At 44.6% G+C, this 13881-nt stretch overlaps 1 protein-coding gene across 8 annotated transcripts in view; it reads left to right on the forward strand.

The window, feature by feature from the left end:
• The window catches only part of PIKFYVE (phosphoinositide kinase, FYVE-type zinc finger containing), a 936520-nt gene that overhangs the window by 882271 nt on the left and 40368 nt on the right, over positions 1-13881 (forward strand). For all 8 annotated transcript variants that reach the window (XM_033947121.1, XM_033947126.1, XM_033947127.1 and 5 more), the window contains 2 exons: positions 464-567; positions 13623-13751. In XM_033947121.1, coding sequence (XP_033803012.1) covers positions 464-567; positions 13623-13751 — 233 coding nt within the window. The remainder of the gene's footprint in view (positions 1-463; positions 568-13622; positions 13752-13881) is intronic.

Raw genomic sequence — 13881 nt, forward strand, 5'->3', positions numbered from 1 at the left:
TTGCCACTGTCCCTGCCCCATTCCTGTAAGCCATGAACACTTATGATTTTAAAGTGTTTGAGGCTTGTGCAGATAAAGACAGAGTTTGCAGGCATGGGGGCAGGGACAGGAAAAGAACGGATGGGAAAACTAGTTCCCACAGGGACGGGTAAAAATTTGTCCCTGTGTCATTCTCTATTCCTTCTGGTTCCTCTGGTCCACAAAGAGCACATGCTACAAGTAAGTAACTTACATTACATTTATTGACTTCTATTCCGCCTTAACCTTTCAGTTCTAGATAAATTACAGTATCTAGTTTTACTTATTCGAATACGTTTGAAAATTAGACTTCTCGTGTCTAGACATACATCTCAGGATTTCTGTTGAAGATTTGACACTGGGAAATCACATTGCAGGATTGTTCACAATACTTTTTTAAATATTATCCACCCATGTAATGATATGCACCTAATCCTTTTTCCAGATGACAGGTTCATTCTGAAGCAGATGCCCCGCCTGGAGGTGCAGTCCTTCCTTGACTTTGCTCCCCATTATTTCACTTACATTACCAATGCTGTGCAGATGAAGGTAAGTGCTGAAAGCTGTTCAACTCTTATGTTCCAGTACAAGCATTAACAAACATGTAAGCTTCAGCCAAAGCAAACAGCTTCAAATGAAGGAATACTGCAGAGATGAGACAGTTTACAAAAAGCATGGATGAGTTGCTTCCACAAGCTTGGATGAGTTGTGGATTACATACACAAAAACACTTCAAACAGCAGTTCAACCAGTTACTGTGCAACTAAAGGAAGAATGTTTATTTTACTTTCAAATAGGGTAGTTTTCAAATTACCCACAAAGATGCAAAATCCACAGATGTATTTTACACCAGTTTTTTTAGAGATTAAGTATGAGCATACTGTTGCTTTGAAAATTGTTTTAGGAGTAAGTACTTGCAGAGATTGCCACATTCTTTTTTTTGTGGTACATCTCATGCAAAACATTGTCAAATCAATTAGGACTGTACGTCAATTAAATATTTTAATCTTAATTGCACTTAAAAATTTTAATTGCACAATTAATCACATAAAGCACTCCCTCACACTTCCTCCTGTATAGCGCAATATATAGATAGCAGATATAAATTCTCAAAACTGACAAATTTCAATTTAATTGTCCCAAAGAAAGGTGGAATATCAAATCCCATTTACCTGCCTTACTAAACTAAAAATAAAATAATTTATCATACCCTTGTTTGATGATTTTATCTTTCTAATCATTTTGTTCTGCATCTCTGGTTCTGTTGTCTTATGCTTTGAACTCTATTTCCAGGGCCTCCTGTCTATTCACTCTTTTTTTTTTTTTTTTCTCCTCTTCATTTCCTGCCCTATCTTTCACAATAAACTGTTCTTCCATTTTCTTCATCCTTTTCAAATCTGTCTAGCGTCTCTCTCTTCCCTTCCTTTCTCTCCATTCATGGGCACCATCGTCTCCTCTCTCCCCTCTCATTCCCCCTTCCATGGGCACCCTCTCTTCCTCTCCACCACACCATGATGACCATTTCTATCTTTCCTTCCCCATCACCATCTCGCTTGTTTTTTCTGTCCTTTATTTCCAGCATTTGGCCCTCTCAAACATCACCCCCTCCTCATGCGCACCTCTTTCTCTCTATCCCTCTCCTGTGCTCCTGATCCCTCTCCCCAGCCCCCGAGTGCACAATCTCTCTCCCTCTTTTTTGACAAATCCTTCCCCCACCGTAATCTGGTATCTCTCTTCTTCTCTTCCTCCTCCTGCGATCTGGTGACTCTCTCCCTCTGACATTTAAGGCAGAACACGGCTGACCGGCTCCAGAGTCTGTCTCTCTATAGCAGTGGTCTCAAACTCACGTCCCGGGGACCAAATGCGGCCCACCAGGTACTATTTTGAGGCCCTCGGTATGTTTATCTTAATTACAAAAGTAAAATAATAGTTTCTTGATCATATATCTCTTTAGCTATAAATTACAATATTATTAATAAGACTTAGCCAAAAGGAAAGATTTATAAACTATAAAGAGTTTTACCTCAGGCAAAACTGTCATTTCTTTAATAAGACATTAACTATTTTTTTTTTTAGGCCCTCCAAGTATCTACAAATCCAAAATGTGACCCTGCAAAGGGTTTGAGTTTGAGACCACTGCTCTGTAGCATGTCCCAGCTACACAAGAACAAGATGCAACAGTTGATGTTGCTTCTTGGTCCCACGTAGGCAGGACATGTTAGAGAGAGAGAGAGTCTCGAGCCAGCTGGCCAGTCAATAGTGCTCTACCTTAATCACTGGCACTGCCTGCAATATATGGAAGTTCAGAGGGAGGAATGAAGGGACTCAAGAGAGATACCTGGCCAATTTTGTGGCGGTGGGCGGGAGGTAGATCAAAGAGGTAGAGGAATGCATTAACTTACACCGCCTAAGACCTAAGTGGTTTACAAAGTAAACATACATACCGTATTTTCACGCAAATAACGCGCACCCGTATAAAACGCGCACACGGGTATAGCGCGCAGAAATCACGATGATATGTACAAAAACTTTGGTATACCGCGCTCACGGGTATACCGCGCATGCTGCCCGACGCTCCTTTCGCCCGCCCTGACTTTCCGACTCTCCGTTCACCCCCCCTGACTTCCGTGCACTGTCCCCCCTTGAAGGTCTGTCCCCATCCTGAAAGCCTGATGCCCCCCCCCGACGTCCGATACATCCCTCCCCCCGAAGGACCGCCGACTCCCCAACAATATCGGGCCAGGAGGGAGCCCAAATCCTCCTGGCCACGGCGACCCCCTAACCCCACCCCGCACTACATTACGGGCAGGAGGGATCCCAGGCCCTCCTGCCCTCGACGCAAACCCCCCTCCCCCCAACGACCGCCCCCCCCCCAAGAACCTCCGACCGCCCCCCCAGCCGACCCGCGACCCCCCTGGCGACCCCCACGACCCCTCCACCCCCCTTCCCCGTACCTTTGGTAGTTGGGCCAGAAGGGAGCCCAAACCCTCCTGGCCACGGCGACCCCCTAACCCCACCCCACACTACATTACGGGCAGGAGGGATCCCAGGCCCTCCTGCCCTCGACGCAAACCCCCCTCCCCCACAACGACCGCCCACCCCAAGAACCTCCGACCGCTCCCCCAGCCGACCCGCGACCCCCCTGGCGACCCCCATGACCCCCCCACCCCCCTTCCCCGTACCTTTGGTAGTTGGCCGGACAGACGGGAGCCAAACCCGCCTGTCCGGCAGGCAGCCAACGAAGGAATGAGGCCGGATTGGCCCATCCATCCTAAAGCTCCGCCTACTGGTGGGGCCTAAGGCGCGTGGGCCAATCAGAATAGGCCCTGGAGCCTTAGGTCCCACCTGGGGGCGCGGCCTGAGGCACATGGTTGGGTTGGGCCCATGTGCCTCAGGCCGCGCCCCCAGGTGGGACCTAAGGCTCCAGGGCCTATTCTGATTGGCCCACGCGCCTTAGGCCCCACCAGTAGGCGGAGCTTTAGGATGGATGGGCCAATCCGGCCTCATTCCTTCGTTGGCTGCCTGCCGGACAGGCGGGTTTGGCTCCCGTCTGTCCGGCCAACTACCAAAGGTACGGGGAAGGGAGGTGGGGGGGTCGTGGGGGTCGCCAGGGGGATCGCGGGTCGGCTGGGGGGCGGTCGGAGGTTCTTGGGGGGGGCGGTCGTTGGGGGGGGGGGGGGTTTGCTTCGAGGGCAGGAGGGCCTGGGATCCCTCCTGCCCGTAATGTAGTGTGGGGTGGGGTTAGGGGGTCGCCGTGGCCAGGAGGGTTTGGGCTCCCTTCTGGCCCAACTACCAAAGGTACGGGGAAGGGGGGTGGGGGTCGCCAGGGGGGTCGCGGGTCGGCTGGGGGGGCGGTCGGAGGTTCTTGGGGGGGGCGGTCGTTGGAGGGAGGGGGGTTTGCGTCGAGGGCAGGAGGGCCTGGGATCCCTCCTGCCCGTAATGTAGTGCGGGGTGGGGTTAGGGGGTCGCCGTGGCCAGGAGGGTTTGGGCTCCCTTCTGGCCCGATATTGTCGGGAAGTCGGCGGTCCTTCGGGGTGGGGGTGCGAGTGGTCCTGCCGGGGTGGGGGGGAGGATGTATCGGACGTCGGGGAGTCGGCCGGGCAAGAGGGCTTGGGCTCCCTCTTGCTCCGATCGTGGATGCGGGTGCGGGTGGGAGCGCGTGCGAGCGGTCGTTCGGGGTGGGGGTGCGAGCGGTCCTGCTGGGGGGGGTGAATCGGGCGTCGGGCGGGGTGGGAACTATGTTTTAAAACTTTTGTATACCGCGCTCACGCATATAACGCGCGAGGGGTATGCGCGGTAGGTAAAAACGCGTATAACGCGCGCGTTATATGCGTGAAAATACGGTAATCATATATTCACAAATAATAAGTGCAACATTATCTACTCACTCCTCCAAAGTTGTCTAACTTACTAAAACTAGCACATGGCTAATAAGATCTCAATAAAACAGATTGTCAAAATCTGAAACATCACTACCTAGTAAAAAGCTTTCACAAACAAATATGTATTTAGTTGCTTTTTAAAAGACATCTTGCCTTTACATTGCCTCAAATATCCTGGTAAATTGGTATCCTCAAATATCCTGGTATTCCATTTCAGAGGACCTGCCACAGAAAGGCTTTTTTATTGCTGGCCACGGTGGTATTAGTTCTGTGAACGTCGGAGCTTTTACTGCCGTGGCCGGCGATTAAAAAAAGCCTAATGCTGCTTCATAAAAGGGGGGGGGTGTTAATCGCATTAATTGCATTAAATGTGCAACCCTAAAATCAATGTATCTGAACTTGTTACTTTCCTTCTCTGACTAAAGGACACTCCCAGCTCTGTTTACTTTCTACCAGACTAAAAGTACAGTATGTTCATAGTGAATCCCAAAACACACTGCTTAAGTCAGATGAGGTCTGGGCAATTTTCAAAAAGCTGCAGCTTGCAAAAATGGTTGTGAAAATTTCTCTTCTAATTGGCTCCATCTATGTCCTCCTAAGGTGATCTCCACTTTGTGGTCTTCTTGGCATGTGGAATAAGGTACAAGAATACAAAATGCATAAGATACAGGACCAGTGATGTTACAGCCTCTATATGCCATTCAATATTTCAAAATAAAATTTAATTTTTAAAGACTTTGTTACATAATAAAGGATACATAGAGAAATGGAGCAGCAGAATCCACATACTCAGATAATCACTGAAAGCCTGCAGTCTATCGTGCTGATAAAATGTCACATTTCAAAGAAAAAATGTAGTTGTATATTTATACTTAAAAACATTTCCAAAGAAAATATTTATGTTTGGATAGTCTGATATGGCTTGATAATCTAATAGTAGTTTGGGATTTATACACACCATTCTCTATGCATAGCATTTCAAAACCTTCCCATTTTGTTCCAAGTTACTTTTCCCTTGCACTTTGCCCATGAGAACCATTATCTTCATCTATCTGCATCATTAATGTCGGTTACTGTACTTTAAGGTACCTCAGTGGTTCTTAACACAAAAGGGCATGGCCTGGAGGGTAAATAAAAATAGATTCTGCTTTCAGACTCTGATGTTCTTCAAAGTTATCCTGTAGTTTTACAGGGCACTGTGAATTTTAGTTAGCTGGAGGAAGGCCGATAGTCACTCAAAAGATCATGGTTTGGGACAAATGTATCTTTAAAAGATATCACCATAATAGGGAAGATAGACCATCCTGATAGTGAGGTTGCAATAGAGGCCACAGTAGACCATGTTTTCTTAAATACAGAGCAGACTGATTTACAAATTAGCCATGCCAACTGCTGAGCAAATTTTAAAAAAGAATGACAAAGATTGTTTGAAATGTCTATATGCAAATGCCAGAAGCCTAAGAAAAAAGATGGTTGATCTCTGTGGCAGCAAGGAGTTCTGCATTTATGCAAGCATTATTGCAGGCCCCATTCGGGGATTACTGGTGAAGGGAATGGTGGTAGAGAGCAATCAGCAGTGAAAGCCAGCAGAGTCCTCCCCAGTGGTGTCTCTGGAAACCATTTAAGAATTTCTCCAGAGGCTGGATTCCAAGATAACAAATTCTTCTCAAGAAATTTCTACACTTGTGAGTAAATTTGATGGCTTGACAAAAAATTTAGAAGGAACTAAGATTGGGTTTGCTGCTCAAATATTATCTTTAAAAGAGGAGGTTAAATTATTGCAAAATATGTCTGCAGCTATTATCAAAGATAAATTGATCATTCATAAGAACGTGGAGGGGCATAATAAAAAAAATGTCTAAGTCCCCTTTTGGCTTAAGTCCTTAAACATTCAAAGCAGAAGCAGGGAAAGTGTCTATAACTAAAACAAACGTCCTTGTTTTGATTATGGCCTGCCTCTACTAAACGCCCAGATCACCACTACGTCTACAAGTACACCCCCACGACATCAACACTTTTTGGCCATAATGAACCAAAAAAAACATCTAAGCCCCAAACGTCCAACAGAAGGGCTTTTAGGCGAAGGAGGAGCCAGTCCTTTGCCTAAATGCTGGATTCTGTAACCAGTGTCTGTCAAAAACAACACCTGTTACAGAATCGCCCCCCCACAACGATCCAGGCAGGAGGGTGCGCCAAGCCCTCCTGCTATGTCGAACCGCGAACTCCCCCCCCCCCCGACAACATCGGGGCAAGAGGAAGCCCAAGCCCTCTTACCTCGTTGAACCGCGACCCCCCCCCCCCCGACAAAATCGGGGCAAGAGGGAGCTCAAGCCCTCTTGCCCCGGCGATCGTGCCCCCCCTCCGCCGAGTAAGAGCAGGCCAGGGAGGAGCCCACGTCCTCCTGGCCCCGGCGACCTCCCCCTCCGAAACAATGGGCCAGGAGAGAGCCCAATCTCTCCTGGCCCCGGCGACCCCCCCTCCGAAACAACAGACCAGGAGGGAGCCCAAGCCCTCCTGGCCCCGGCGACCCCCTACTCCCCACTACAATACGGGCAAGAGGGATCCCAGGCCCTCCTGCCCTCGACACAACCCTCCTCCCCCCAACGACCGCCCCCCCCAGAACCCCCGAAAGGACCCCCCCGCCGACCCGCGATCCCCCCCGGCCGAGCCCCCCACCCCTTCCCCGTACCTGTAAGTTGGCCAGACGGACGGGTGCCAAGCCCAGCAGGCCAGCCGGGTCCAGAATGGGGCCGGATTAGTCCAGGCGGCAGAAATCCCGCCCACAGATGGGGCCTCAGGCGCCTGGGCCAATCAGAATAGGCCCAGGAGCCTTAGGCCCCTCCTGTGGGGGGTTGGGGCCGGGTTGGGCCCATGTGCCACGATGGTTGCGGTGGGTAGGTTGCCGGGCCGCTGAACTGATCACGCCAGCGGCCATCAGCTCAGCGGCCCCTTTTTCGGCACTTAGACTTGGTTTGACTTCGTCTAAGTCAAAAAGGTCTAAGTGCCGACTAGGCAACCTGTTAATATTTTGGTTATACCTGTTGTACGCCTAGGTGTAGGTCGGCCCACCTCCCGCCCACTGCCCGCCCTTTCCCCTCCTCTAAACACACCTCTTTTCTCTCTGTGCGTTTAGAGGCAGGGGAAAGGCCTAAGCTGTTTTTAGATACGTCTAAAAACCAGCTTTGGTTATGGGTACTTGGACGATCAGGCTTTTTGATTGTCCAAGTAGCCATTTAGGACACTTTTTAGACTTTTTTTTAAAATTATGAACCCCATAGAGTTTATTGAAAATTATAATAAAAGACTAAATCTCCATCTCCTGAACTTTCTAAAATCTCCTGGAATATCTCCTTTTTATCTTTTTAAGATATTTGCATGAGATATTGAAATTTCTTTCAGAAGCTATTCCTCCCTTAAATCAGATTTTTTTTAAAATTCTTTATTCATTTCTTAATCTTACAACAAGTGTACAAATAATAAAATATTTAAAATTAAATACATCACTTGAATTTCTTTCTAGTATAACATCAAATAAATAAATTTATTCCCTTCACACCCACCCTTTCCTTTAGCATTTAATCAAAAATATACAAAAATAAATATTCTTTTCTATTGATTAAACCATACAGTAAACTTTAATTCACCCTCCTCACTCCCATTTGCAAATATACTTTCAATAGAAAATGGTATCTACTCATTACTCGAGAGACTACGGGAGCTCAAGGCAGCCATTTCCTATGAGTGATCTGCATGGGGCAGGAGTGTAGGAAGATCGCTCCTGCCCAAAAGCCCACTAGACCACCAGGTAATGTTCCTGGGAGTCTCAGAGGGCTTAAAAATAGCCCAAAAAAATAAAAAATGATTAAAAAATATATATATCTCACAAATAAGCGAAACCGCGGATTCGGAGGGAGAAGTGTATTCCACTCAATGTTCACATTCTCTGGGTTGAAAGCTTGGAACGATCTCCCGACTGCCACCAGAACTCAATTTTACTACACCAAGTTTTGGAAGAAACTAAAGACCTTTCTCTTCGACTCTACCAGCAATTAAACCCAACTTCCACCAACATGTGGCTCCACTGTTCACCCTATTACCACCAGTGAACCAAGTACTTTGCTACACTGGATAATGACTGACACAGGTTTTACCTACCTCATGACTTGCTTCTTCTAAATACGCTGGCTCTCCTGTTGCACATGCTCCTCCCCTTATTTTCTTTTAATGTAGCTCCCGCAACACCTTAATCACTCAATACGTCTTCCCCATCTCTTCAATTCCCAATGATCTTAGTCTATGCTTCTCTATGATGTAATGTATTCCCATGCTATAATGGATTCCTAAGATTCCTTTTATCGCTCCGTTCAGTTCACCTTTTCCATTTTGTAAGTCGCTTTGAACCTATGTAGGCATAGTGCAACCCATAAATCCCTGATTATATTAAATTAGATTAGGCTAACAGACTGAGTAACACAGTAATAATGGGTGAGTTTAACTACCCCGATATTGAAAGGGTAAATATAACAGGGCATGCTAGGGAGGTAAAATTACTTGATGTAATCAAGGACTGCTTTATGGAGTAGCTAGTTCAGAAAGTGGCAAGAGGTGAAACAATTTTAGACTTAGTTCTTAGAGGAGCACATGAATTGGTGCGGGAGGTAATGGTGCAGGGGCCGCTGTGTATACAACTGGACTCCCAAATATTTCAAAGAGTCACATGCCCAAGAAAAGGGAAAGTTCCCCTCCCAGGAGTCCTGTAAGGCTACTGGTAATGCTATCACTGGAATAAAGCCAGAATAAAATTTAAATTTGTCTAAAGCCTGTAAAAGATGTCCAATGGAGGCTTTCGGATTTCCTAATGTAAAAAGTAAATTGTCAGCAAAGGCTAACACTTTGACAACCTCTTTAGATATTTTAACTCCAACAATATCAGGGTCACCCATTGCTGTGCTTAAAAATGGTTCTAAATAAAGCACAAACAGCAGCAAAGACAGGGCCAAGTGCTGATTTTAGAATACTTTTTGGACGTCTGTGTTTTTTGATTATGAGCCTAATAGCATACGATATATAAGCATAGATTAATGAGACAGAGCCAACATGGATTTAGTCAAGGGAAATCTTGCCTTACCAATCTACTGCATTTCTTTAAAGGGGTGGATAAATGTGAGTTGATTAATATTGTGTATCTGGATTTTCAAAAGGTATTTGACAAAGTACCTCTTGAAAGTCTTCTGAAAAATTAGAAAGGCATGGGATAAGAGGTAAAATCGTATTATGGATTAAGAACTGATTGAAAAAAAGAAATCAGAGAGTAGAGTTAAATGGTCAATATTTTCTGTGGATAAGTGTAAATAGTGGGGTTCCCTATGTGTCTTTGCTGGGACTTCTGCTGTTTAATATATTTATCATTGATCTAGAGATGGAAATAACTAGTTCAAGCTAAGTACCACCTAAGTCTAACAAATATCAACTGAGTACCCCAACCACAGACCTTCCTAAGCCCACCCAAGCTCCGCCCCAGATCCCATCCCCTTTACTAATTGTAATGCAATTTTTTCCATTTATTTTTCATATTCACCCAATATACACAGCAGATATAAATTCTCAAATCATTTTACCTACTGGCAATCCTTTGCAGGCTGCTGTAATTAGCTTTAAAGGTGAGACCTGGAGGCCAGGGGGGAAGCCGGAGTACGCTAGAGAGAAGGAGGAAACATGCAGGCCTTCAGCAAATCGGGCAGCACTGGTGCTGTACCACATAGGGACGTCAGCTGGCAGGCGCCTCTCTTCCTCCTCAGTGTGCTGTGGCACACTTGGAATCTCAAGAGGCACACAGTTTGAGATACACTGATCTAGATGATAAAGAATGGAAGTAGTCATGCCTAGTAATGAGAGTTTGGTAGAATGATGTTTTCTAAACTCTGTTTGATTGGGATGGAGTATGTTTGTCAATTCGATGAATTCTGAGACTTGATCAAAAACAATTTTTCCATTAATTTAGCTAGAAATGGGATGTTTGCAATGGGTCTATAATTTGTTATTTCTTGAGGGCTTATTTGTGGTCTTTGATGATTGGACCAAATTGTAGCAGTCTTCCATTGTTTGGGTAGGGAACTTGTCTTCAGACTGTATACAATCAAAGTATGCATTAGAGAGTCAAAAATAGAAACAAATCATTTACGATGAAGGGAGGAATCTGTTCAAAGTTAGATCCATTGATGTTGACTTTTTGGAATAAACGCTCAATATCACTCACTGGCGGTAATCTAAGGGCTCCTTTTACTAAGCTGCGCTAGCGTTTTTAGCATGTGCTAAACGAAAAATACTAACACAAGCTCTATGGAGGCGTTAGTTTTTAATGCATGCGGTATGGTAACGTGCGCTAAAACCACTAGCGCACCTTAGTAAAAGGAGCTCTAAATGTCATATATATAGCCATAGGGATCTTTGAACTGTGTAAGTTATTTGGAGAGTCAAGTTTTTTGGTTTGAGGTAATTGTTTGCGAATGTTATTTATTTTTTCTTGGAAGTATATGGCTAAGTCCTGTGCTGTTAAGGTAGGCTTGGTTTTTTTGGGAGCAAGCATGTTACAGGGGACTGTCTAGCCCCCCTCCCCCCTTTAGATACTGCTTTGGTACTTCCCATGTGTCTGGACTGGTCTGGAAGGATGGAAAGGAAGGAGGAATTAAATCTTCAACAAGATGGCGGCCAGTTAGGTCATCAACTGTGCTGTTTCCATCATCCCTCTTTTTGTTTTTTGTTTTTTCTTTGTCTTATTTGATTTCTTTTGAATTTTTAATTTACTGTTATTGTTTCTGGTCTCTATCACTCACATTTGGGAGTTCCTTCTTGTTTTTATCTGGGGTTTTTTTTTTTAAGTTCACTTCACTGACTCTTCAGTCTGACAGTTACTCCGGCCTAACAGCTGAGGGGGCCTCTCACCTGCTTCTTGGCTGGTTCCATGTTGGCGGTCGAGTGATATCGGATTGGGTCCTGTTTTTTTCGTGGAGAGTGAGAGAGATTTGGTTTCGGCTCCTCTTCATCTGAGTGCCGATAACCACATACTTCCGTTTCTTTGCACATGAGGACGTGCAAGTGGGGAGGAGGACGGTGCATCGGAGGGCTCGGAGGCAGTGCTATCGGAGAGAGAACGGCCAAAGAGGGATCCCAGTGTGAAGTCGGGAGAGCGGTTGTCCTGATTGGGAGGTCGCCGCAATCTTAGGAGGATCCCGAGAATATTGGCGACGGCCATCGGATCTGAAGAGGATGGCAGTGACCGTTTAATGCAACTGATCGCCGAGTGGCGGTTGACCAGCTGTTTCAAAGGCCACCTGCTCCTAAAAACACGCCTGCATTTGTCACTGCCTGACTTTGCTCTATATAACTAGCCTGCATTTCGACATTGCATTGTCTCAGATCCAATTAGACAATCCTGCTCTCTGACACTGTCTTAACTCTGATTCAGTATGACCTGTCAGCTTTTCAGCACTCATCACTACATCATAGGAAACCTTATGGCTGGAATATCGTTTAGTAACTGGGTTCCATATTTCAGGACTCAAGGAGCATAACAGCTTCACTCCTTGGCATGTAGTTATGATCTTCTAACATCTGATTCTATTGTTCTGATTGGAACTCTTTTTATTTATTTCTTATATATTTTATTTATTTTTATTATTATTATATTTCTACTTTTAATCCTAATTTTAATTTATTCAATGAAATCTTGTTGGGATGTTTCATATCTTGTTTCTATCTCTGTCTTTACATTTCACATCTTTACTTTTCACTAATTGTTTTTCTCGGGTACTTTAGCTAGACTGTGAGCCTTCGGGACAGTTAGGGAACTTCCAAGTACCTATATACTTACTTATTATATTGTATCTTAATGTATCTATATTGTAAACCGCTTAGAACCTTACGGTATAGCGGTATATAAGAAATAAAATTAAATTAAATTAAATCTTGCTTGCTAATTTCCTGTCCTTGATTCCTTTCAAACCAGTCTAGGGCTTGCCTGTTGATGCATCTTGCAGGATTGGTATACAGAAGAGAGAGGTTAGACTTTAGAACAAGGGAGGGGACTAGTACTTTTAGTATTTTGCACTTTTTATAAATTGTTGATCAGTGGACCAAAATCTGACTTGGTTTCAGTTGATTCTTTACCCTATTCTTTTTGAGATCGGGAATGTTGTCATATTGCTTTGATTCAGAAATACTGGCAAAATTTGGAATGCATAGGACCCTATATTGGGAGATGTCATCAAACCAGTGATTCTGGTCTCTATCTGCTGATAAAAGAGGATAAATTCACGTTTCTAGACTGGTCTAGAGGGACTCATCTTCCTTTCCAGTATTCCCTGGTGTCAGAGCACAGAATAATTCCATGACCTTGAATAAATCACTTATGCCTCTACCCACATTTCTAATTTACTGCCATTGGTAATAACATTGGAGTCGATTTTCAGTAACAAGCCCTGTCTGAGAGTGAATATCCAGATCCCTGGAGGTGGGGCATCCGATATTCACTGCCATTACTGTGTAGCTAACCAGACATAGTTAGGACCACTTGTTATGCGATCCAGTATTTCCCATTATCTGTATGTGGACACCAGCACTGAATAACACCAGTTCCCACATAACTCCCAACTGCTGCCATACAGTCCTGGCACAAAATGAATAGTTTGTGGTAATTAGAGTAGATATTCCACAGCAGTATCCAATTCAGTGCCACTGAATATCTGCACCTGATCTACTCAGCACGATTTAACCAAACAGGAGCTTCTCCTGCCTAATTAAATCACTTTGAATATTAACCCCATTGATTTTTCCTATCTCTCCTCACAGCAGATGCCATAAAGTGTTGTGCCAAAAATATGCTGCAAAGCCATGTGTTCTCTAATTTTATTGATTCATTTTACTTACAAAATACCAAGCAAAACCTTTTTTTTCATCCTAATTACCACATTGTCAACTTTGCACTTAAACCTTTATTTATGTAGGTTGTTGTGGTAGTGTGTTGAATTATTGCGCAGATACCAGCTGTACATTTTCTTCTGTTGAGTGAGCCTGGAGAAAGCATAGTTTAGGTTTTCCAAGTGACTGTTGGTGAGATTAATAAGAAGTGTTTCCAATTGTGAAAATGGAAAAACTAAATATCTAGCAGAGTTTAGTTTTTGTTGATCACTATGTAATAATTTATGTTTGGCTCTTTTATCTCAGAGACCTACTGCCTTAGCTAAGATTCTTGGTGTGTTTCGAATTGGTTACAAGAACTCACAGAACAATACTGAAAAAAAGCTGGACTTGCTAGTCATGGAGAATCTTTTTTATGGCAGAAAAATGGCTCAGGTAAGTGGCTTTAGCCCTGTTTATATACACTGCATGGGGAGGAGGCTTTCCCATTTATACATGGTGCCCATTGATGCCATAAATCAACTCCCAGTACCAGCAATGACTACATGGCAACTGTAGACAATGA

The sequence above is a fragment of the Geotrypetes seraphini genome, chromosome 5 (genome assembly GCF_902459505.1).
Source record: "Geotrypetes seraphini chromosome 5, aGeoSer1.1, whole genome shotgun sequence".
Classification (NCBI taxonomy): Eukaryota; Metazoa; Chordata; class Amphibia; order Gymnophiona; family Dermophiidae; genus Geotrypetes; species Geotrypetes seraphini.